Source organism: Parasteatoda tepidariorum, chromosome 8 (genome assembly GCF_982258835.1).
Source record: "Parasteatoda tepidariorum strain Cologne lab strain chromosome 8, Ptep-v5.0, whole genome shotgun sequence".
Classification (NCBI taxonomy): domain Eukaryota; kingdom Metazoa; phylum Arthropoda; class Arachnida; order Araneae; family Theridiidae; genus Parasteatoda; species Parasteatoda tepidariorum.
Window position 1 is genome coordinate 65058339 of NC_141762.1, and position 27409 is coordinate 65085747.

Genomic DNA, 27409 nt, shown 5'->3' on the forward strand with positions numbered 1-27409 from the left:
CCATTTTAAAGACAGAAAAGAATAGGAACCATTTATGTCATAAAATCATAAATTCGTAACTTGTGGAAGAACATTTTAAGTTTCAATTGTATATTCCAATTGTTTTGGTTTTGTGGTCTACGTTCCCGTAAGTTAGATATTTTTTTCACGGGTGAATGGGTAATTACTTAAAATCGTACATACGGAAACGTACTGAATGTAACGCAATATATTTTCAAGCATGAACCCTCATTACTTCTAAACATTTAGTTCTATCTACTTAATTTTGATTTCATTGGATTTAGCAGGAAAAAGTACATAAGAGACACTGTCTCACGTGCCTAGACAGCAATGTCAGACGCATAAGCAGGTGTAGGTTAAAAATTGTTCTTTGTACGCTAACTACAAGCTAACAACAAAAAAAAAACAAATACAAAGCATTATTGTAAGTCAACATTATCTCAATTTCAGCTGCTATACTATCCATTCTATGAAATTTAAATGCTCAAGTCTTAAAATTTGTCACAATTAAGATTATAAAAAAAGATGTTTTATGTGTATGTTACATACGTTCATTAAAGCAAAATTAAAATTCAACATGGTTCATGATTTAGAATGTACGCAGTATATTTTCGTTTTAAAGCAGTAAATGTTGCTGACATAGTTTAATAAACTTTTATGAAGTTTGATGCCATGCTTAATGTTCAAAGTTAGCCTAATGTAATTTAAGGGCATGAAGAAATATATTAAAAAGTAAAAATATTTTTCAGGGAAATTTTATTTGTATCATTTTGTCACTTACTATTATTTCTATATAGTTACTTCAAAACTTTCTTGAATTTATATCAAATAAAGGCACTCTTCAATAATTGCTCATTCAAAAATTATGTTGTTTAAAAAAAAGCAATTAAATAACGTTTTACAGCACAAGTTTGAAAATAGGGCGTATTATTATCATTATATTGCTCAAAACTATTCATTACTGAAGTTAATTTTTTTGTTATAGGAAGTTGTTATAAGAATTTTCTATAAGAAAAATAATAAACTATTATTTTTGAGTAAACATACAAAATATTAAAGCATATATTTATATTTCCTATTTCATTATTTACGTTAGTTTAAAAGCTGGAATCAAATTTTTGTTTTCTTAGCTAGGTTACTTCTTTCCTAGAAAACGAAACAGATCAACCAACATCTACTTCTCTTTTATTGTATTAAATTAATACCTACTTGCATATTGAGATAGGTATTAAACAGTTTATTGCATCTGTTCCCTTGAATTGTTTAAAAATTTTATGCAGGTTCACGTTTATGTCTTCAAACGTAGTCAAATTTGACAATTTGTGTACATAAGAATATTTTAAACTGGTATTGAATTTGTGAAGTCGATGATAAGTACTTTCACAGCTTTTGCGTTATCAAACAAAATGTGCTAGTTTTCACATTTTTTTAGGTAAGAAAAAAAAAGTATTTTTTTAAAATTACGTTAGAGAATATGAAGTATTAAAGTTTTGTTTAGCAAAATAGTTTAACATAGACTCAACTTTTTAGACATGGTTTTCTAAATTTAAACGATTTTTGATAGCTGATGGATCCTAAGAGTTTGATGGAATTTCTGACAGAATGTGTTTTCAATTATGATCACTTTTTACAGATTGTTGGATTTTCAGTTACAGATTATAGAAAATTTCGTAATTAACTACCATAAAATAAACGAAATATATTTTTAAATTTTCATCAAATTTATTTAAATAGATTACCATTCATTGAAAAGATATATCTTTGCTAAACGGAAAGTCGACGTATATATGACTCAACAAATACTGAAGAATTTATCCGTCCATATCCATAAACATTATATGTAATGGTGTTTCGAAATATAAGCAGCTTTAACTAAATTGTAGCATGAAAAAAAAATAACCTGTTACTTGAGAGCAAGCATTTTTTTGTAAATACTACATTAAATTAATTATGTTTAAAATGCTTTACATAAATTAAAAGACTTAATAAAACCGAATTTGAATAAGGAAAAAAACTTCTAAAATATGCATTACTTTCAGTAGAATGTTTCTAAATTCTAATAGAACTTTTATTTATTTATTTATTTTATTTTATATTTTACGTTTCTTAATTTTTTATATACTATATTCTACTGATTTGATTACATTTAATAAATTATATTATTTTGCATTTTATTTTATTTTCTTATTTATTCATTGCTTTTACAAATAAGAGACAAATCATAAATTTTTCACTTTGAAGCTTACTGGTTCATTTATTCGGCAATTACAATCAAAGCAATATTTTGAAACAATAATTTATAACAAATTTGATTTTTTTTTAATTTGTATGCAATCAAATACGTTGAAATTAATTTATTTTTTAAAAAAAATTAACTTATGAGATCTCACTTAAGCGTTTTATTTTACATTTTTTACGTTACTATGGAATGTTAAGTTATTGTTGAAAAGTACAATAATACTTCCTTAGAATGCCAAAAAGACTCTGGTACAGATTTACACCCTTGTCTATGCCTTTCTATGATTTTTTTAGCTAAGAAGCATTTTGAATTTCATGATTTGAAAATTTTCTTCTGAGACCTCCATTGCTTTAAACCATTGACAAAAATCTGTTCTGTGCGAGAAAAACGTAAAAGTAACTGATCAAATTCTTCTCAATTGCCTGAAAACAGAGAAGAATTTCGTCGAGGTTTACCTGAACAGTGGATTATTTCACAAAATTTCATCTAAACATCGCAGAAATTGCCTAGCAAGTGGAATCAAACTAGATTGAATTACGTAAAAAAAATGTAAAAAAAGATTTAATTATATAAGTATAAACATCAATTTTTTTTCTGACTAGGATTTAAATGATAAATATTTCGTGTATAGGTTTGAGAGTTGGATCCACGCATTTTTGCGTGATCAGTAAGAGTTCGAATTTTTTTCCCCTACAAACTAATATAAATATGTCGTAACAGATAGTTTTAAATGACATGTTACGGCTAATAGCATTCAAAACTAGACTTTTTTAATAAATTTCTGTTACTAAGTTACAAACTTTGGACTATGAAAAGGTTTTTCTAACTTACATGATGGAAAAAACAATGATAACCTATAATAGATTTTTTATTACTCAACTGAAATGTTACTGGAGAGACAGATCTGATCAGAGTTTTTCTTTAAATAAAATGTAATCAATTTTCAGCAATATCTGCTCTATAGATACTTTTAATGGTGTTGAACTTTAATAAACTGACAACGCAATTATTTACTATAATAACATTGGCTATCGCAAGGTTATATAACATTAAACCTTTAAGTTTCGTTTTTGCTAAAGTCTCTGAAATAATAATAAATTGCACACTTTTTTTAATTATATTTTAAAAAATAACTTTTTTTGGGGAGCAAAAACGATTTTGCATCAAATACAAAATATCTGTGTCCAAAAACACTCACTATCTTTACTTTAAAATTATAATAGATACATCAACGAATCAAACTTCAAAATTACGCACATAAATTACAATAGTCGAATGTTAACGTTTTAATGCTCAGGGGAGTTTTATTCCTTTTTTCAGGTTAATTGACATGAAGCTTCATATTGTGTCACTAATATTCATTTGTTTCAATATCGAAGTTGCTTTTTCAAGACCACAGCCGCACATTATATTTATTTTTATTGATGATTTGGTAGGTATGATAAAATTTCAATATCAATTCTTGATATTTAAGTTTGTAGGTATTCAATTCCTGTTATTTCAATTCATTGTTGTTATTTCAATTGCATTGCTGTTTTCTCCGAATATCCACAAATACCTTCTGAAAAAAAGACAAAAAAATAAATAATAATATTAATCAAACGGAAAACACCACTGCAATTCTCACAAAAATCAAATTTTTCTAAATAAACACAATAAATTATTAGTTTTAAAGAAAATTTTAAATCTTAAAAAATACACGAATAAAGAAAAACGTATACAATTATTTTTATACATTTTAAACTACATTAAATAGAGAAAATAAAATAAAAGTAGATTGTGTTATGAAGTAAGCAATTCAATTAAAATTAATTTTGTGAAACTAAGATTGTAGAAAATGCAAGATATCCCTTTACACACCTGCCAACTTTCACTCTGTCCAAGAATGGATTTTCAGAGTGGTTGTAAAACAATAAACGAAAAACAATCTGACTCAAAAATATATTTATATTTTGATCCCGTTGAAATTCGCTGGAGCAAAGATTATTATGCTTTGATATATTTAATGTAATTATTTATATGTAGTGGTGGTCAAACTCATTTATAATTATCATTATAATTCAAAAAGTTAATTGGAATAACCCGAGTATTGCTACCACTTTAAAAATGAAAATAAAATCTTCCGGAAAATCCGGAAGAGTTGGCAGGTATGCCTTTAGGGATATTTAAAAACGGCAGATTCGAAAATTGCTAGGACACTACAGAAAACACCATTGTGGTCCTGACAGATTCAACCCCATCTTTAATTCAAAAATATTTTTGAACTACGTTAATTTATTTTCTCAATTCTAATTTCGACAGCATTTAATAGGAATTCAAAAAAAAATTAAATTCGGAAAAGACTAAATGATTTAGTTTATTCTTTTTAATTATTTCCACTTTGGTTGTTACTGCCGGGACAAATTTCCATGACCCATAGACAGTTTAGGAATAATTAGATTCGATTTACTTTTATTTAATCAACTTCAAACATTAACTTATTTTATATTCTCAACGTTTCCGTTGTCCATGGAATCTTTTGTAAAAAAACTAACAAAATATGGTTGTATTTTTCAAAAAATGCTCTAAAAGCCGAAATTCAGCATTTAAAGATTAAAAGAACAAAATGTGACATTAATGGAAGAACACTTTAGAGCAGGTAATTCACATAACAATAGACTACTTTTTTTGTCTCTGTTTTTTTCTTCAGTCCCTATTACTTTTTTTTTGCACTGTTCTTTCTACATTAATTTTTACCTTCCTTCTTTTTTTCCATCTTTCATTCATATCTTTTTCAATCTTTACTCTTCTTTTATTTCTTTTCTACTAGTCTTACTTCCTCTCATTTTCTCGCCTTCTTTTCTACTTCCATTCCTTCTTTAACGTACTGTCTTTTTTCTTTCATTACTTCCGTTCCTAGGCTTTCCATACTTTTTCGATTGTTTTGTTGCCTGTAATTCATATATTTCATAAATGATTTGGATTATGTTGAACTTTTTTGAATTTATATTTTTGAAATATTTATCGTTAATAATTTAGGGATGGAATGATGTTAGTTTTCATGGATCAAAACAGTTTCCTACTCCAAATATTGATGCCCTTGCAAATGATGGTATAATTTTAAACAATTATTACTCACAACCAATATGCACCCCATCCAGAGGAAGTCTCATGACGGGAAAATATCCTCTACGTTTAGGTGAAAAATTTGAATTTTACTTTATTTTAGTTATTATTATGATTAACACTAGCCGTTCCTCCTGACAAATCGGGCATAACCCTTAAATTCACGCTGTTACCAATTGTCTAACTTCCAGTTCCATTTAATTTTATTCAAACTTTTGAGTGTGAGAGTTTCCGAACGCACGTTGATAATTATAAAGAGGCATTACGTTTAACGAAACCTTAACCTCGACACTATTTACCAAGAAATGCATATTTTATTGTGTGTGCATTGATTTGACTGCTTTACATGCCGTTTGTTTGAGTATCCGAAAGCTTTTTTGTTCTTTATTCTATTTTTTTTTTCATTTCATTATTCTTTATTTTTATTATTCTTTATTTTCATTGTACTTTTCAAAATACGAATAATTTGTTGGAATTGGCGATGTACGGAATATGAGGAAATAGAGGAAAAGCCTTTGCTAAATTTATTGCAATTTCGACAGTAATCATTATACACTGTTAGGAATTTCCCGAAAATAATAGTTAAATAACAATTTATTGAATGGTTATTTTACCATATTTAATCAAACTAGTCAAATTACCATAAATAAAATGGTAATCAAACTGTTAAATTTGAGAAAAACTATTCATTAACTGCTTTCACCCAATACGGTAAAACAACCAGAATTTTATCGCACCAGCTAGAAACAACTAATGAAACTACTTAGTTCTTTGAAATTGCGTGCATATCATAGCCGAGCGGGCTTATCTGTCAATCTCATGACCGGCTGAACTGGAGTTCGAGTCCTAGTGTTGACACCACACTATTTCCTCCATTTCCCTCAACAAGAAGAATTTCCAGTGTCCGGCACTCTCCAAAGCCCATTACCTTGCGAAAAGCCGAACTCCTACGCCTAGTTAAATAAAATAAAAAATTTATTTTTACGTTTTTGGAAAATGCTAGTTTTAAATAGTTAAAAAACCGTGCAGTTTTGAATTTATGGTTTTATAACCATACTTTTTGTAAATGGTTTCAAAACCATAAACGAAAAAAATATTCTTTACAGTAAACTTTACTGTTAATCGGATATACAGACAGCTGCCAGTTATTTTACCATAATTTTAGAATGAAAATTTTAACAGTGTACTTCAGATTGACGAAATAAGCCAGAATGGATTTTCTTTCATACAGAAGAATATTTCTTTAAAATTATGAAATTTGACCATAACTAAAGTTTATTTTCTTCTTATTTTGACATTTCAGTATTTATCACATGATTTATGACTAATATTAGAATGAAAAGTAAAATAAGAAATATACGTACGTATAAAAAATTTGTTAATAACATATAGTGTGTTATGAAGTTATATACTTTATTTCAAATATTAATAATAGTTAAGATAACATTTTATTCTATTCACTAGTCTATGCTGTGACTTTTAAAACTGTAGCAAATAGATAAAAAAAAATTATTAATCATGGAATAGAACTTAGTAATAGGTATTAATTGAAATTAAAAAAGAGCTATGTAATAACAAGCAAAACTAAAAGAGAAATGGTACTAATTAGATTAAGAGAAACGTAAAAATTTACGCACTAAAGTTGATGCCAATAAAAATTAATTTGTTTTAGAAATAGGTTCCAAATGCCACAAAAACTGGAATGTATACAAGAAAGTAAAATTTAATGAATAAGTAGTACTAATTTGTTTAGGAGAAACGCAAAAAATATCAATGTTATTATTGAACTACTTCTAAAGCATTTTAAAAGAGAAGAAAGTTCGAATCTGAAAAAGTAAAAACCTTTTATAATTTATACTTATTGAAAATGTTAACATAAATCTTAAATGAGACTTATTTTAACTGCAACATATGTACTCCTATATTCACTTTAATCGAATGCAAAGTGAAACAATTTTGAAATAAGAATGCAACAGTTAATTACTTCCAGTACTGCAAGAGGGTTCTTAATGAAATTTGATGTGAACATATATTGATAAAAGTAGTCATTTAACAGTTACAACTCACACACATTATCATTTATAACATTTTTTGAATTCAAAAAACATGAAACAGTGATTATCGAATCGTACAGAAAAACGGATTGATCGAGAGTATATTTTCCTTTTATAAATCTTACGGACACAGAATGTGGTTTCATGATGAAAACAATGCAATTTCGAAGTTCCTGTGTCAATTAGTTCCTGTCGTCCAATAATACTTTTTTCAAGCTCTGGTTGATTATCAAGGGAAATTGCAGTGCAATTACAGTCCCGGAGTATCCAAGACATGTTCTTTAAAATTTAAATCTGACGGGCAAATTTTTATGACAAATATTTAAACTTTTCAAAAAATCATCGTCCACTTTAGCTCTATTCATCCATTAAAAACCAATGCAAACTGTACCCTTAAAAAGGTGAACATAGGAATTTAAGATCGCATATCTGCATCGATATGTTGCTTTCAATGGTGTGGTAGGATATGCGGCTTTTCTAAATGATCCTTACTTATACCATCATGATTCCGCTACAAAAGAGGTCGATTTCCCAGATATTGGAGACACTCTGCTTTAAGTTATCCCAAACTTCTACCTTTATGGCAGTAAAGGTTTAATGATAAGGGTGGACATCGTATTTAATAGACGTCTTCCAATGCATGCCTTTGATAGAGATACGATGATTGGTGAGAGATGTATGAATGAAGTTTTGAGTTCATCTTTCAAAGAGTACAAAAGAAACAGATTTAATTGCAATGCATGTCCACATAAAGCTCATGTAGTCAATGATTTCCTGAAAAGATATGGCATCGTAAAATTGATTGAACGTCCAAATCTCCAAACCAGTGATTTTAAAGAGTCTATATTAACAAGTTTTGAACTTTTCTTTTAAAATCGTCTTTAAATTATTCATGAATAGAAAGTTTTTTTTAATCTCTTTTAGGACTTCAACATGGTGTAATCACAGCAACAGCTCCTTGGGGTCTTTCTCCCAAAGAAAAGATCTTGCCTGAATATTTACAAGATCTTGGGTACTCCACCTATGGAGTTGGAAAGGTAAATAAGCTCCAACTTTAAAATATATGTCTTAATACATCATAATTAGCATGATATAGGAAAGTTTTCTATCGAAGATTCCGCCTGGGTAGCCTTTTTTTAACTGGTCTACCAGTTCTTTTTTACCTGATTTGGGTAAATAATTGGGCAAATCTACCATACCGCTAATCGGAGACTTTGAATCTGGTATTACTAATTCTCAGTTTCTCCGATATCCATCTGCGATATTACAACATCATTCAAACTTAGAATCCCTGTATCTAACATAATTCGCAACTATAGCTATCTTTTCCTTTTGTGACGTAACGAAGTTAATTATTAACCAAGCTTACAGTCAAAATTAAATATTTATCTGAACTTCCCCCAAAATCTAAACAATTACCGGTTTTTATGAGAACCTATTCCTCTAAAAGCAGGTTTTGTTGCGTAACAATACTTATTGAACCTCTTTCCTGTTTCCAAAAACCAACAAAACTTGAGACAAATATTTACGGAGAAGAAGAACCAGTTATGAGGCTCCCTCCCCCTTATTCCTGTCATCTATCAGAATTATGACTAGCAGCTTCTAAATTGTCTACGTTGATAAAAGAAAGAGAAAGATCGGTTACCAAACTTGGCGAATTTCTCTCAAAATTCGATTTTTTACTCCTATTCAAAATCATGCTACTTGCAACGAGCTATGTTTCGTTATCTTATCACGCAAAAACCATGCCAACTATACCAATATTTAATAAATTATGCATTTACTGATTCAGTTCTTTAAATATAAAAAATCTAACTCCATTTTTAGTTCATTTACAAGCACATGAACTAAAAAACTAACGTTATATTATACATCTGATATTTTATTTGGTAGAGAATTACATAAATAGTTTTAGTATAGAATCGAATATATATATATATATATAAACTGCTGTTTGTAGAAAATGCAACACCATGAAGGAATCATCAGAATCAAATGAAATTCGCAGCAAATGTCAATTATAGGATATTATGCAAATTAATAAAGTTTCAGAGTCATCGCGCGTGCGTGGCGCGCGCAGCGCCCTCTGAATTGATGCTGAAAGCGTATAAATAAAGTGCTGTAGCGGGACGTTGAAAATAGTCTATGATTATTTGTTAGTGGCAAACGTTTAGTGAGACCTGAGTATGCCTCCACGACGGAAGAATAAGAAATTCAAGCAACTTACGGAGTTTGAACGAGGGAGGATAATCGGCCTTCGAGAAGGAGGATTTTCCTATCGCGCAATAGCAGCTCGTATGCAGCGGAACAGTTCCACAGTGATGCGAGTTTGGAAGCAGTGGACCGACGAGCACCGAACAACTCGAAAAACAGGCACTGGACGACAGAAGGTGACGTCAGAGCGCGATGATCGACACCTGCTCCGCATGGCGGTGAATGATCGCACAGCTTCCTCCAGGCAGCTGGCAGCACATTGGTCTACTGCATGGGTCGCCAAACTTCTTTCATCATCGACCCCTATATAATTTTTCGAAATCTCCATCGACCCCCATAAAAGTAGTTTTCCGTTAATTAAGATAAAACTCTATTAGATACTGTGTTTGTACATTTATTTCATGATTTAAACATTTATTAAAGTAATAGTACATTGTGTAACAATAGTTTTATGAAAAATATATTAATGCTGAAAATTAAATACCTTAATATTTATTAAATAATAAGTAATTATAAATAGGTAGAAATAATAAGTAAAGTAACTACAGATTTAGTGCTTCTTAACCAATGAGATGAGTGTGTCTGGTGTTTTTTGCAAGGTTCGCTATATTGGGTTCAAAATTGGTCAATTTTAATTTTATATCCCCTCGTAACTCCACATTTAATTTATTTCTGTACTTAGTTAAGCTTGAATTTACGTGACTGACACCGGCTTCAACCATATAGGAACTTGGAAAAGCTAGCATAAAAAGGCTGAGCTATTTCATAAAGTTCTACATATTTTTGCATTATATTTATATTTGTTCAAAATTTACTTATTGTTAAAATTTTAAAAAGCGTCTTTGCTTCAAGATCCGATAATAATTCAGCAAACTCATCTTGCAGGTTGATGTCCACGTTTTTGATGATGCGTTTATAAATTTATGTTCTATAAAGAAACTGATATTAAGTCAATTATAAAAAAATTCACAAATTTTACGTACTCAATTAGATATTTGGGATTTACGTATTAAGAACTGTTTTTTCTTCGACCCTTCCGATTCGGATCGACCCCCATTCGACCCCCTGGCTCAGATCGACCCCCAATTTTGTTAAATAGACCCTTGGGGGTCTATATAGACCACTTTGGCGACCTCTGGTCTACTGCTACAGGTGTACAATTGTCGGCTTCGTCAATTCGTCGTCGTCTGCTGCGCCGTGGATTGCGTGCAAGGGTGCCATTATACAGGATTCCCCTCACGGCGGATCATCGACGGCTGCGTCGGCAGTGGGCTCTTGAGCACAGAGACTGGCGAGCTGATTGGCACCAAGTTGTCTTTTCAGATGAATCACGCTTCAATTTGTGGACCCATGATGGCCGTGTTCGTGTTAGACGTTATGCCGGTCAACGCTGCCTTCCTGAGTGTATTATTGAACGACATAGTGGTCGAACACCCGGAGTTATGGTCTGGGGTGCGATTTCGTATCATGGACGATCCAATTTGATACGAATTGAGGGTAATCTCAATAGCAACAGATACGTCCGTGAAGTGCTACAGCCCGAAGTCGTTCCTTTCCTTCAAGGCATCCCTGGAGCTATCTTTCAGCAGGATAATGCACGCCCACATGTTGCGCGGACTGTTAGAGACTTCTGTTCAGCACAATAACGCATGCAACTTCTTCCTTGGCCTGCTTATTCGCCGGATATGTCGCCTATTGAGCACGTGTGGGATATGGTTGGTCGGCGTCTCACTCGTGATCCGCGTCCTGCAGTTTCCAAAGACGAACTTTGGTTGCGCATACAAGCGATATGGAATTCTCTTCCTCAAGCAGATATTCAACATCTGTTTGACTCCATGCCACGTCGTATAGCAGCACTTATTGCAGCGCGTGGTGGCTGCACCAAATACTGATTTCGGACGCTTAATTTGTTTCTTTTGTTTTGAAAATTTCATCATTTATTTGTATCAGTACAAGTCGTTTCTGCATTAAATTTCATTTGATTCTGATGATTCTTTCATGGTGTTGCATTTTCTACAAACAGCAGTTTATATATATATATATATATATATATATATATATATATATATATATATATATATATATATATATATATATATATATATATATATATATATATATATATATACAGAGAGAGAGTGGGATTCACCATTGTTGAGTACTATAGTATTTTGTTATATTTTTATTGCCATATTCTGAGTGTCTAGAATTATAATTGTGCATAAATGGGAAATTAAGTAAATTAGCCTACGTACCGTAAAATAATTCAGAATTGTTTAATTTCTAGTGGCATTTAGGATTTTTTCAAGAAAACTATCTTCCCATGAACAGAGGGTTTGATTCTTTCTTTGGATATTGGAATGGTAAAGAGGACTATTTTACTCATTGGGCAGAAGGGGTAAGCTGTTTTCTTGCTAAAAAAAGCTTAAATTTAGGTTATGGGTGCAATAAAAGTTGAAAATTGAAAATTTTTTCTTCTGAATTTTTTACACAAAGTTTTATTTAACCTTGAAATAGACATGTTAGAGCTTTAAATGAAGCAAAATGGTCTTATTATTTAGCTCAAATTTTGTATTGGATAAAATGGTCATGAGACGTTAGACAGTGGATGATTAATCATTGGACTACTTGACATTAGAAGAACGGTCTTTGAATCATTCGACAATTTTTGTTGTACTCCTTGAACTTGTAATTCAGTTTCAGTTTCTAGTTTAAGAAATGAAAATTAGCCGCTTTTTAATAAAATGCTTTATCGCTTATGCAAATTTCTCCATGAGTTTTAGAAATAAATGGTTTATGTTAAAAAGCCCGTATCACCCAAGTCGCGATGAAAAATGTAAAATTGTTAAACAGACAAGGCATTAATTCAATCATCAAAGTAGGTGTTTCTGCAAAACCGAGAAAAAATGAGCCAAAAATTCTTAATGCATATTTGCAACCTGTCTTATCTTCATGAGAAAATTAAATTTCCCAGTTAAAAAGAAAACGATTATGATTATAACTGAAATTTTAATTTTTTGCTCTTATTGGTGCACTTTGATTTTTTTAATATTTCTTCCATTAAAAATCTTTTTTTTTTATCAAGATCTTGACAAATTTGCTAGTTATTTCTCTGATTGGACCACGATCAATTTACTTATTTTTGTTATATACACATGCGCTAATTATTCATTTACATTTTTAGATTATGCATACAGACAGGCTCGTTGCTTATTTCTAGTTTTATGTTATGATTTATTCGTATATTACACTTTAAGATATTTAATTAACTGATTTATTTTTTTAAATGCTTATATGTTTTCTTTTGAACTTTAAATAATTTTAAAAGTTTAATTGGACTGGGTGCTTCTTCTAATTTCAGCAAAAGGCTCATGGGTTAGATTTACATGACAATAATATCAATGCCTGGAATTATACTATGGTATATGCAACAGAATTATTTACTGATAAAGCTATATCTAAAATTCTGAATCACAATATGTCTAAGGTAAGTGGTTGTTGATTTCGCCATATTGTACTCTCAAAAAACAAAACATTTTTAACAGGTGTCCCAGAAAAAGACCTACGATTCACAAAATCAATTAAAAAATGGAACTAGCTTGATATCAAAATTTATGGAGTAAATCTGCAACAAAATGTTCATTAATCCGAATACGCCCATGACCTCAATATAGTCATATAGAGAATATTAATGCAAAAAATTCTGAAAATATAAATTATTTAAAAAATATACACATGTCGTTTACAATATACAAAATATATCATGGCGTTTTAATTTAATTTAAATTTTACAGAATGATATTTCAAAACAAAATGGAATTAATCCTTATACAATAAAAACCTATAATCGTGTAGCAGGAAAGAACTCTTTAAGTTACTTCCTCGTAATGTTTTTTGCAAATCAGCTTTATCAAAGCAATTTTGAATCGGGGATAAAAAGTACAGTTGCTACAGATGCTGTAATAATCAACAGCGCTCGATATATTATGCTGAAGTGTAACTGATACCAGGTAAAGTACAGAGATAGGACAAAAATATGGAAACACTTCTATACTAACTCATTTTTCCATATTTCTTACGAAATACTGAGAGAATCATTTTATAATTTAACAAGTATTAAGGTTATGCGATTTCTCATACATATCAATGAAGTAAAAAGCTTTTAGAGGTTTGAGAGTCCGACAATATATTAGAAACGGAAAATAGTGTTTTTGAACACCTTTTATGCCAAACAATATAGCAGTAAATTTGTAACTTTTTAAGATTATTTTGGTTATTATACGCAATAACTTCAGGAAATTATAATTTGTACTATTAATTAAGATTAATAGGAAATGGCACCAGCATAATTTAGGACCATTCCTTATTACAATATGTTTTATTTCTATCCATGTTTTCTTTCCTTACACGAGCACATTTTGCTGTCCGTGCCATAATTGTAGGGTATTATAATTTGTTATTAATTTTTTTTGTATGGTACAAAAAGAAATTTGTGAAAAATCCCTTATCTGTGTTTGAACTTTCTTCAAAAAAAAAAAAAAAGAGCTACATGGAACATCGCTAGATTTTTTTTTAAATTTCAAGATACTCAAATCGGATATTTTTCATTCGAAATTATAAGAAAATGTTTTTTAATGTTTTCCGCGCATGTGCAGAACGAAAAGACTACTCTAAATACTCATATCTTGTGTAATACTTAACGATGTTTTTTTAAATTTTAAAATGATATTTTTTTTATTAATAAAAAATTATTCTATAAATTTTTGTTTGATTTTAACAAATATTTCTGCAGTTATAGTAAGAAAATGTAAGGCAAAAAAAAATAGTTTTTAAAAAAAATGTTCTTATCTCCCTAAGTATTTAAACTAGGCTTACGAAATTTTGTGCAGTTATTGCAAATTGTAAACAAAACAATCGATACAAGCTACAAGTTTATTGCTATAATTTTCGGCATAGAGTGCTGAAAAACAATATTTTTCGTTCGTAAATTAACGCTTGTCGATCTCTCAAACTTCTAAAAGCTTTAAACTTCACTTATATGTGTAAGAAATCACATGATCTGAATACTTCTGAAGTTATAAAATAATTTTCTCAGTATTTTTTGAGAAATATGAAAAAATGAGTTTGCATAGTAGTGCTTCCATAGTTTTGTCCATCCCCTGTTGCATGGCTAATTTGCGTCTGGTTTAGGTAACATGAAATTTTGTTCTCATCAGATTTTAAAATTAGTTAAGAAGGTCCTCAAAAGATGGCAACAAAACATTATTTTCAAAATAATCACCGCTTGTAGTAAAAACGAGGTGCTATCAGTTTTCCAGGTCAGCAGACGTCAGTACAAATTTTTCAACTGGAATTATCTGATATGTAGTTATCACTTCTATACAAAATTCCATCAAAATTTTAAATGATGAAGTTACAAACACTGAACCATTAGTCATGGAATACTATAGATTCTTCCCAATATTATATATATTAGAGATTCAATTAAGCTTTACCAATGTGAATTGAAATAGTTTTTAAGGAAGTAACAGAAACTGATTTTTATTCTTTTTTCAGCCATTGTTTTTATATTTATCTCATTTAGCTGTTCACACTGGTAATTCGTACGGTATTTTTCAAGCTCCTCAAGAATACATCAATAGATTCCCTCACATAAAGGATCCAAAAAGAAGAGCTTTTGCTGGTAATGTTCCAAGTTCTGTTTTTCCTTCCAAATTTCCATAAAGGGGATAACACTCTAAAAATTGCGAAAATTAAAAAAAAAAACTTATTTTCTGCGTAAACGTATTTTCTCATAACCTTAATTTAAAATATAAGTTAGAAAGTTTGATAAATAACAGCTGTGTGTGGGTTGCTGTGATCTCCTTAGGATTTTCACAATTCGGCAAATTTTGTATGACCATTCCTCATATTTACAAAGTTTCATTCTCTCTCCCGCTCTAACTTGCGGAAGTATTCTTTGATTATCTCTCATATCAAAAGGTTACTTCCGATCTCAATAGTAAATTTTCACCGAACTTGCTTCTCACTGTCAGAATTCAAAAATTATTTGGTAAAATGCTTCAAGATTGTGCACATTTCTGGAGAAATAAATCTTGCATCAAAATAGTATTCATGCAAATATTTTAAGTCGCAGTTTTTTTTTTTATTTGTAGAAATGTATTCATATGTCTTTAAATTGGTAACTCAGCAGGTTCGAAGTAGTTTGGACGTAATTAAGTAGTTTATACTTAGTTGGATTTTTCGAAAAAAAAATAATCGCATTTTGTACTTTTAATGTTTGTACTCATCGTTTTGTACTCTTAATGACTGAGGATAATAAAAAAAACTGTTGGCCCTTTTTTAAAAAAATTTCGAATTAGTTTCGGAACAATTAAATTTAAAAAATTTCAGTGTTTTCTTGCATAATATCAAGAAATTAAGAAACATTAGTTTTTTTACATCGTTTGGATGAATTTGGACTCATCAAATATTCTCCTTTTATTTGTTTGCTATTATTATTTCTAGTGTAAAAGACATATTTAGCTACACCAAACTTTACACTACATCATAAAAAATAAATAGAATTATTTTAATTAGGAGACTCGATTCCCAGAATATTCAATATCTATTCTGTATTCGAAGATATTTGCCTATCTCCGAATTGTTTGTTATTCAGTTCATGAGATAATGAAAAAATTATGTCTTCATCTTAGGTGTGAATTAATTATTTTTTTTATATTTATTTCTCAAATGTCTCGTTAATTAGTTCATCTGTTGTTAGAATAATAATTTATAAAATCATTAAATCAGTAATATAATAGTGGAAAAAATTAGCGTGTTTTAAAATTATGAGCGACTAAATAATTTAATTAAAGGAAATGACTTACAATCCTTACCATTACTTTATACTTTAGGACTACGACTTTTTTTACTATGATTATACCAAATATATTTCTTTCGATGTCAGTAAACTTGATTTTATTGTAGATTAGATTTCTAAAAATATGATTCTCTGTTGAAATTATATTAGACAAATCACTCTTATTTCGTTGCTATCAAAACTTGAATTTTTGAAAAAGTTATTTCTAGTGGTAGTAAAATAAAAATTTTGACAATAACTGTAAACTGAAATTTCTTAAATTTCATCTTCACCTAAAACAACATCAATAATAATCAGATAGCTTATGTACGTTTAAATTAATTAGGTACAATGTTGAGCAAGAACATTTCAAATCAGATTTATTAAATAAAATAACAAAATATAAATTTGTTACTACTTTAAATATTAAGATAAAATCTTCTGATTGAAGTAGGAAAAGTTGGCAGTTATGTTATTTATTACATATACTACTTAACAGATGCTCTTGGTGCTTCTTTATTATGCGTCAGAATGATTTCAGACACTCAATTATGACTCAGATAAATAGGGAATTTCATTCAGCAAAATGGGAAATTCCATCTCCCAAAAATATAAGTTCTCGGCGTCCTTGCATTCAAAACATTCCTAAAAAACTCAATTCCAGATATTTTATATTTAACATGGGCTCATGTTCTGAGCAAAACTGTACCAGCTTCAATTCGTAGTAATTCATTAGTTATTTAGGTTATGTGACTAAGTTTCAACAGATTTCAAAACAAAAGAGAACAATATAAATGGAACATAAGTTTAGATTTGTCAAAATAACCCCATCTATACCTTAGATTTGTAAAAAATTTTTGATCTTGTTAACACCTACTTTTTATTTAAGCTATGTCATCAGCTTTAGATGATTCAATTGGCGATCTTTTCGAAAGTCTACATAAGGCTAGAGTACTGCATAACAGTCTTATAGTCTTCACTACTGACAATGGTGGAGCAGTGGAAGGTATTGATAAAAGTACAGGATCAAATTGGCCTCTTAGGGGAAGTAAATACAGTTTGTGGGAAGGTGGCGTGAGAACTGTTGCTTTTGTATGGAGCCTCATGTTACGTAAGAAAAAAATCCGTAGGAATCTGATGCATATAAGTGACTGGCTTCCTACACTCTACTCAATAGCAGGTAAATCGTAACATTTTCTACATTGCAGTGATTATAATAATTTTTAAACATGAACTATATCAGGAGCCTTCTAATCTACAGCCCGCAAGCCATGACTGGCTCGACATTGTCCCTAATCCAGCCTGTGGTAACATAAAATGTAACACTGATGTGTAACACAAATGGGTATGTAACATTAGGCTTTTCCAGCTTTTATGAGAATTCCTCCCGAAATTCTGAAGTCGTCTGCTACTGGGCAACAAGCCGGGATAACTCCATTTATAAGGGGAGAGAATTGAAGAAATATCACGAGAAATAACTTATTGAAAACGATTTTCCTCCTACATCTATTCGAAATGACGCTTATATTCATTTTCACAGGAGCTTCTAGTACGCGAAGCTGGCTCCTGAAAGAGTTCTCGTAAAAGCTGGACATTATCTGACTAACTACTGTTTATTTTGATAGTGCTTTAAAAACGCGAGTAAATGTTCTATCCAACGAAACACAATTTCTGATATTCATAATGACTATGCAACTGTAGTTGCTATTTTTTTGCAGTTTGTAATGCAGTGAGCTTTTTTTATTAAACAAAATTGTTTAGCGAGTAGTGAGATACAAAAAACTTTTAGTTCACCGAAATTACTGGCAACTACTATAAGCGTTTAGTTAAAAAAAACAAGATTCAAACGCAACTAATCTTTTGAATTTGATTTGTGCAAATCATCAAAAATCGCGGGTCCATCTGTGAGCTTAATAAAAGTGTCTCTATGGCCGAGCGTCTATACAAATAACTACGTGTTACTAATGCTTAAACTAGTCATGACGAATAATACCTAATTTACCAAGTTGAGCAGAGGTGGCTCAGGGAATAGAGCATTCATTTCTCAATGAGATGACACAGGTACGAATTCCAGCGGTGACTAATTGGAAAGAATACTGCTCCCGGCCCTCACAGACCACAGGGCTGACGCAAAATATCCTCAGTGGTAGATGGATCATGAGTTAGAATCTCCTTACTGTTAGGCTAACCGTGGGAGGTTTCGGTGGTTTTCCTCTCAATGTAACGGAAATGCGGGACATTTTCATAAAAAATCTTCCACGACGACCAGTTTGTCCCAACACTAGTTTTCGATGAAATTATATTATTTTTGCAGTTAACTACAACTACTTCATTACAAATGTAGTTAACTATACTACTTTTACTTTTTTTAAATGATGTGATTAAAAACTACTACTAAACTGCAGTTACTACGTCACTACTTCTAGGAGACGAATTTTGCTGAAGAACCTATTTAATTTACACCCATGTTCAAAACGACTTTCAATAAAAAAATATGGCTTAACTAAGCATGAGTAATTGTAAAGAAATATTTATTAATGTTTATATGAGTCAGTTGGTTAATCTAAATCATTTTTTATGGATTTATTTCGCTTTTAGCAAATATATAATTTAAGAAGTGCTAGGAAAAATTCAAATATTTGCAATTTCGTAAGTACTAATTGCTGGCTCATTTCCTCTAAGATTTCGAGTACTTTTAAATGAAAGAGAAAATATGATTCCTTCCATTGCAACAACACCAGGGTTTGATGAATATAAATTCGCATTTGAAGGTGTGGCCAAAGTGATAAATTAAAGTTATTTTATTTTATTACCGGCGTTGAACAACCGATCCAATTTTGAATTTATGACTATCAATGTTCACCTCAGTAGCCCTTTAATTTTGAACTGAATTCAGAAGGAAAAGCAATTCCCGGAAACAAACTACCATTGAGACAAACTAACATTGAAACAACATTGAGACAAACTAACATTGAAACAACATTTAGACGAACTAACCATCGTAGAGGCGTCATGTAATCCGCATTTGCATTGCCTGGAGAGAAATAACACGAAAGTGTCCCTAGGTTAGTGCACTGCATGGGGATTCTAAGACAAATCCAGCCTGCCACTGCCGATATTTGATGTCAGCACTGTGGTCGGTGTGTGTGGAGAGCAGAATTCGTCTGGACCAGCCAAAGTTAGGATTCGAACTTGGAAACGAGTGCTCTATCCCCTGAGCTTCTGGTAAACATAGTTTAAGTTTACAGAAAGTAATAGTTCAGTGCCTACAATTAAAAAGAACAATCGTAGTTTCATGAAGAAACTTATGAGTTATTTTGCGAAATTTAGACACAGAATTAATGCATGAAAAAATAGGTAAAATATCGGCGTTTCACTCTCTAATGCAGTAGAAATTACAAAATGTGCTATGCCTTCAACGTGAAATAAAATTTCATATTATAAAAACATAACAGGTTGGTATGCTTTGCTACTAAACTTATCATGCAGTTGCTTTTTTGTGATAAAACTTTCTTTTCCTCTTGCAATTATGTTTGGCCGAAAATTGATCTATTAAACTTTTTAAATCTAGGTGGAGATGAAAAAGATCTTGGAAAAATTGACGGATATAACCAGTGGAAATCAATTTGCTGCAATGAAAGAAGTCCTCGTCAATCAATTGTACTTAATATTGATCCAATATTGAAGACAGAATCAATTCGATTGCAAAATTACAAATTAGTGAAAGGTAGCAATTTCCGTGGTCGCATGGATGGTTGGTTTGATAAAGAGGGTAAAAATAAAGAAAATATTCCTTTTACAGATCAAGAACTCCACGAACAATTAAAAGTAACTCTTATTTACTGAAGATTTTTTTGTCAAATCTTAAAATTATGTTGTAAAAATATAATAAGTCCTTTTGCTAACTCTTACCGAGAAGTTTAAAAGGGTTTTTTCCCATTCACAATAGCTTACTAATTTAAGCAAGAATTCTGAACAGGCTGTAATGTTGTTCATCACTCATTCTTTCACTTTATCTCTTTTGTTTTACCTATTACTCACTTGAGCAATTTTATTTTATTAACTTCCACTTTAGTCCCTTACCTTTATCTCTCTATGTAAGCTATAAGCTAATTCTTTGATCTTGAGATCTTCCGGTTTAAGGAAATTGAATGCTTCCAGAATTTTCGAGGCATCACCGAGCGGAAATGTCCATTAAGAAAATTTCGAGTTAATTCTTTCGAGCAGTTTCATAAGTTTGTCTATAAACAGAAGATTGTATTGTTTTTAAGATATAGGGAGGTAAACTTAAGGGATAAAAATGAAAGTTAATGGAAAAAAAGTACTTAAGGGGGTCAAACAAAGGAGGTAAAAGGGAAAGAATGTTTGATGAACAACATCATACAGGCTGTGGGGAAACCACTTTGTATCTGTATCTTGATATTACTGCTTGGCAGAAACTGTAACATGACATGAAGCGCTATCCTTCTGAATGTAAATTGCCTGAATTTATGAAGAACCTGGTTAAGCATAATGTCCAACTAAGTATCGGCAGTCAATTTACCATGAAATACCAGGCAAAATCCGAGGTCCTTCCTCAAAAATCACGACGCGTGTATCCGCTGTTGTCAGATTCATTATTATAGGGTAGTGTATACCATGAGTTTCATTTCTATCCTCAAAACAATTGATTCAAGGTTGATCCATTATATCGGTATTTTGATTCAAAATATTGAGCAAACATAATAGGATTCTAAACTGAAGTTTGCGTCTCTATTTATGAAAAATTTGGTTCAAAATTGAAATTATCGATATTATCGGTACTTTGAGTTATGAAATCTTAAAATTATGCATCCAATTTAACAGAGAGCTAAATTGAAGCAAATGTTTGTACTAGTTAAAACATAGTATTGTTTAATCCAGCATATCAAGGGTTAATTTTCCTGATAATAATATTTAACTAGAAAAATCATTATGGTTGCAACTAATTTGCATATTTACACTATATTATAGTTCAACATGATCCAATATTTTTAATGGTACATATAATTCTAAAGGCAAGTCACACGAGAATCATAATGTTGTAACAGAAATGACGTCTAATGAACCATTTAAGGGAAAACAAAATTGCGAAATTTTGGCTTTATTTAATTGCGAAACTTAAAAAGAAGCATATATGAAAACATTATTATAAAAACTTATAATTACAAAAGATACTTGTTAATTTTTGAAAAAAAAAAATAATACGCTTCTCTATAAACTTGAACTATTTTATAACACATCAAGTATAAAACCAATGTATTCGTCATTCCAGTGGAGCGGATTTTTCTGTTTTATTTTTATTTTTTGAATTTATTTGTTTATTTATTTTATTATTATGTTTGCATAAATAGTGAACTGTCTATTTTCTCCTTCAAAATCGTTTTTTTTTCCTTTAAGCCTAAAGTGTTTACTCGATACTCCTCAAGATTTACAGGTTTTGCTTATTTATAACTTAATATTTATGCTCATAATTTGCTTATATTTTTAAAAAAAATAGTTTTTTCTTTAACTTTAAGTACTTTATTTTTGCTTCATTTTCTTTTTAAATTTGCATTTACACGTATAAATAAAATAATCGAAAAAAAAATAAGTTTCCTTTTTTCTTTTTTTTAAATTTGTACTGCTTATGAAATATCCTTCACTTTTCGGAAACACCAGGGGGCAGAAGTGTCATTTTTTGTTTATGTTTTACTTTGAAACAAAACTTTATTTTAATAATAGTGTTTCTCGAAAAATGTTATTTTAATTTTAACTAATATTTTTTTTTAAAAAATTTGCACTCCGATATAATTTTTGAAACTTATTTTTGGAAAGTAAATTATTTTTCTATGGTATTATTATTTTCTATGTAAGTGAAAGTGTATCAAATACAGTTAATTTCATATAGAAAGAACAAATGGACTACTACTTATAATCATACAGATCTTATCTTATTAGAAATCGTGTACAGTACAAATCTGATATTTAGACTGAATATATGTTATTGTTTAGTAAAACATAGGACTTAGACTAATTTAGCATTAACATTAGATATGTTGCATTTAATAAATGTCGTGATAAAAAATGATGTTTAATTGTGAAATAACTGATGATTTTGTTATTAAAATTGTCAAAAAATTGTCTTAGTATGCTTTCTTCCGTTTAAATTTTGAGAAAATTTGCAAAGGCAAGATAACGAAATGTGTATTAATTAAATATCTCAGAGAATTATATATCATTTGAAACTTTTTTTTCGCACAACAAATTTTCGGAGGTTATTTTCAACAGTGAATGTTGGCTTGTTATAATGATGCCAAATGGCGTCCCCTCTTCATAGCTTGAGCTTGGCAGATTACGTTTTGATTTGAAAGACAATTATCAACCAAAATTTGAAAATTCCGGTTAACTAAGAATGATGAACATTAATTTGAAGTATACGGTTGAAAAGGTTCAAAATAAAGAAGTAGGAACAAAATCAATTTTTTGTTTTTATTACAGTTATCCTCCTATTTATTGTTATACTATTTTACTACAAATTTTCTTACCAAGTAAGCATTTTATTATTGTAAACCATAAAATCCAATAAATTTTTTATTATTGTAAACCTAATTTCAAACAAACCTATCTTATTATCTTCTTTTCATCTGATATGACAAATAATAGAATTGTTTTCTTATATAATGCACAGTTTCTTATATAATGCAAATTTGTTTACAAATTTTAAATCTATGAATCGAAACGAAAAAAGAAAAGTTAATATCTCATTTCGATTTTTCCAATTTCATATATTATTGCTAATAATCGTATACGTTTAAAAATGCAAAGTTTCATACTAGAATGATTACAAATTTTATTTTGTAGGTGTATAAAGAACTAAAGGCGAAATCCAAAGTAGTCTCCATTTTACGAAAAATAAGTAAACCAAACAGAAAGCATCGTAGATTCGATGATGAAGAGGGGAATGATCTGAAATCTGTGAGAAGATCTACGAAATACGGGAACAAGTCTGAAATATTAATCGAAGCTTATGAACCTGCTGAACATTTCGAACCTTATAAATCACTGATCGTAGAATGTGGAGAAAGACCTTTAAATATTTCAACTAACTGTGAACCCGCGAAAGCTGCTTGTCTTTTTGATATCAGTGCAGATCCTTGTGAATATAATAATTTGGCAGATATCAAACCAAAGGTTCTAATATTTTAATTATAATAAGATTAATAACTTAGAAACCTTGACTTAAAAATAAACTAGGAACAAACAAGTACTAACGCTGATGAACTTTCAAACGTTCTTAAAAAAAGATACATGTCATCGTTAAAGTGTATAATTCAGTTATTTCATAGAACAAAAAGACAAGTCAGTTAAAGTATATAATAGATGAAAAATTTCCTACTTGACCTAGTTATTCAATAAAATAACTAATGATAGATCGTTAAAGTGAAAAATAATAATTTTAAAGTTATTTTATAGATTAATTGATCATAAATAGATCAATCTTTTGATAGATTCCAAATGGATCAATACGTCAATCTCTCGTTAAATACACTTTATCCCTATTACGGATAATTAATTGATAAATAATAAGGAAAAGTAGATGAGATAATTTATAATTGCTTGCATTGCTAACATTAGTTACACAGAAAGGAACAAAAAAAATATATATGTTACGATAATAGTCATTATCAAAAAAATAGCTAAAAATAGCTGACTAAAAGCAGCTAGAACCAGCTCAGAGAATTTTCGAGTGCCGTATTTCATACTTTAACGATCAAATAATCATTATTTTATAGAATACCTTGTTAAATAGCAGAATTAAATAATTTTATATACTTTAATAGACTTGTCTAGGTCCCGCAGTGGACTGATCGTTAAGACACGGTTCCCAGCAGATCACCGAAGTCAAACATCACTGGCTGCTGTCAGTGTGCGGGTGGGTGACCACTTGGATTAGTCTGCGTAGGAACCGAGGGTGTGCGGTATTGGTCCTCGTTAAACTGTTCTACCGTAAAGTGCTCGACTTAGCGTGCAGATCGTCGGGCTACCGAAGCGGAGGTGCCATCCCCTCCGCAGAGGATCAAAATTGTGATGGCATGTCTTCGGATCATCCTCAGGGATGCTTCCCACACTATCGCCAATAGCCCATTGTGCAGCTCTAGTGCGACGTAAATGAACAACCACAACAACAGACTTGTCTAGAGCCGCGATGGCTTAGGGGATAGAGCTTTCGCCTTCCAATGAGGTGAGCCGGGTTCGAATCCCAGTAATGGCTGGTGGATACGAATCCGCATCTGGCTTGCACCGACCACAGTGCTGACGTGAAATATCCTCAGTGGTAGACGGGTCACAGGTTAAAGTCCCTTTACCTTCAGGCTAACCGTAGGAGGTTCTCGTGGTCTTCCTCTCCATGTAACGCAAATGCGGGTTAGTTCCATCAAAAAGTCTTCCACGAAAGCACATTTCTCTCAATACTTGATCCAGGAGTTCTCTTATCTTCTGGATTGGGTTCAAAGTTACAAACCTACGGAGTTAAACATTGGTAGCCGTAAACCCAAAAATTAGGTCCGCTCTTCAACGACGGTTAATATAAAATAAAATAGACTTGTCTAGTTATTTCATAAAATACCTAAATAAACTAAGTGGCGCAACAGCCAATGAAGAGCCAAGGCCTACTGTGCCCACCCCAGTTTTCATGACCTTGGGCTCTGAGGTGTAAACGCAGATGTTCCTTTTGAGTTCAGCAGAACTCCCAGTGTTTAGCTCCCAAGCATACTAAAAAAAAAAATACATACTAGTAAGCAACAAACATACTAGTAAGCATGTTTGGTAGTCCTTTTATTTACCCACTGAAGGGATGACAGGTTGAGTAGACCTTTGCCCGATCCGAGGACAGAACCCCAAACCTGTGGTACGGAAACGCAAAGCGCTACCATTCAGTCACCGGGCGTCGCATGAATACCTAGTTACTCTATGAAATAACGTATTTCCTGCTTTAATGGTAACATATGTATATGCAAAGCGCTAGCTGAAAGCAGAAGATTTAAATCACTTCTATTATTTAGATTCACACGTACTGAAATGCTATTTTAGCGCATTGAAAAAATGACCTAAATATTCTTATAGATTAGAGCAGGCGATAATTTAATTTCGGAAATCAGATTGGAAAATGTACTTTCTCCGAATAAACAGACCACTTTCCTTGGTGGATTCGAAAAGTTTTCCCTCAAAATGTGTAGTTGTCATTTGAAAATATTGTACCTATAGTTTATACTGGAAAGCAGGTGGAAATATGAGACTAATTGCTAATTTTACTTTTTGAATAAACCCTAATATCTCTGAAAAAATTTCAGCGAATAGAAAAAGGAAATTGCATACAATAAAACTCGTATGTCCAAGAATAATACCATGCAAAAAATATTTTTTACAAGCATTAATTATTTTTTATTAAAGCTAATAATGTTCGAAGAGCTAAACTAAAAGATAATATATTTACACTAAGTAATTTTACACGAAAAAAAATTCTGAAACTTGTATGTAATCTATCAAATAGTTCTCAAGAAAATAAATATCAAAATTAAAATGGGTTCTTTAATTTTTTTCTACCTACTTTTATTATTACATAATAGTAAAAAGTTTTAAATATTTTAACCAAATTTGCTTTCAATTTTCTTTGAATTAATTCAAACTAAATAAAAATAAATAATAATTATAAATGTTCTGTACAATATAAAAGTTACACTTTCAGTTAAAATTATTTTTAATTATGTATTATCATCTAGAAAAGAAAAAGCTAAACCACAAGATAAGGCAAACAGAGTTGGACTTTGTTTCCGCAAAAATTAAAGAAAAGTCCCAAATTAGTATCAAAATCATTTTAATTCAAAATTCTTTTTCCAATTAACATCTATAAAAAAAATTGTTATTTAGGATAAAAACTCTAAAAACGTTTTCTTCAACTCCACATGTTTAAATCAGACTTAATTGTTTACCTCTTTCCAAAAATTATTTAGAAGGAGGCAATTTAAGTTAATTTTCAAATCAATCCTTTTTCTATATCATTCATAAAATTTTATCTTTTAGATTGTTAAGAGACTTGAATGGGAACTGGACAAGTACAGAGATAAAGCTGTTCACATAAGAAATAAAAAACATGACCCGTTTGCGAATCCTAAGTATCATGGATATGCTTGGAGTCCATGGAAGAAAACAGATGATTCTGATTGGGAATAGACAACAAATACTATTATTTCAACAAATAATATAATGTATGCAAACAAATAATATAATTTTAATAAAACTATTTTCCTTAAATATAAAATTTCTTTAAAAAAAATTTGACATAACATTTATTTTCTGAAAAGTCTCATAAGTACTACAATTGCGTTGTAAATGCTTTAGTATGACGTCGAACCAGTTGTGCCGCTATCTGTTTATTAGATAATAAACTAAAATAATTTTATTTCAGGTATAGTTCAACTAATAAATCATGCATGAATATATCGTTAAACGAAATTTCGCTCAGTCTCCAACTATCTAGAATGCACAAATTTCAACTAATTGGTTCGCTTAAAACAATTTACATACCATTGTTACCTAAATCATTCGATGTTAAAATTGTGATTTATTAAGAAAACCAAACATAAAATTCATGATTTAAGTTTTTATAGATAAATTTTTGACGGAGAATATTAGAACATATTTAGGAATAATTTTATTTTATTTTTTCATTGTCTCATAATGAAAAAAATCACATAAGATTTCTTTTACATAATACATCTCTCTTTAGATTATAAAAATGACACATATCATTTGAATACATATATAGGCACATGAGCCTATATATGTATCCAAACCAAATTTATTTCCCGCTACACATTCATGGTTACGCTTTGATTCGAACCCGCTACTTCCGTTTTAAATAGCGTTTGTTGGAAAGTCGAGACTGCGGTAGAAAGA

General features: G+C 30.4%; 1 protein-coding gene and 1 long non-coding RNA gene across 2 annotated transcripts in view; one reads left to right on the forward strand and one right to left on the reverse strand.

Annotated features, from left to right (window-relative positions):
• The first annotated feature begins 984 nt into the window (after window positions 1-984).
• Window positions 985-26758, forward strand: LOC107436156 (arylsulfatase B). Its single transcript, XM_071181267.2, has 11 exons — window positions 985-1432; window positions 3560-3671; window positions 5258-5417; window positions 8323-8435; window positions 11900-12010; window positions 12974-13099; window positions 15169-15295; window positions 17343-17633; window positions 20025-20281; window positions 23315-23644; window positions 26534-26758. Exons 2-11 carry the CDS (start codon window positions 3570-3572, stop codon window positions 26681-26683), a joined length of 1767 nt encoding a protein of 588 aa, XP_071037368.2. The 5' UTR covers window positions 985-1432; window positions 3560-3569; the 3' UTR covers window positions 26684-26758.
• LOC147806206 (uncharacterized) overlaps window positions 3664-27409 on the reverse strand; it is a 42345-nt gene continuing 18599 nt past the window's right edge. Inside the window, exons 2-3 of the long non-coding RNA XR_015435867.1 lie at window positions 4976-5169; window positions 3664-3800 (exon numbers count right to left, since the gene is read on the reverse strand). This is a non-coding gene — a long non-coding RNA (uncharacterized LOC147806206). The remainder of the gene's footprint in view (window positions 3801-4975; window positions 5170-27409) is intronic.

Excerpts from the sequence above, each read along its gene's own strand:
- LOC107436156 (XM_071181267.2), top strand. The coding sequence starts at position 3,570 with ATGAAGCTTCATATTGTGTCACTAATATTCATTTGTTTCAATATCGAA. Across the intron at positions 13,100-15,168 it reads TGAATCACAATATGTCTAAG|CCATTGTTTTTATATTTATC; the intron begins GTAAGTGGTTGT and ends TTCTTTTTTCAG. Across the intron at positions 20,282-23,314 it reads AACTCCACGAACAATTAAAA|GTGTATAAAGAACTAAAGGC; the intron begins GTAACTCTTATT and ends TTTATTTTGTAG.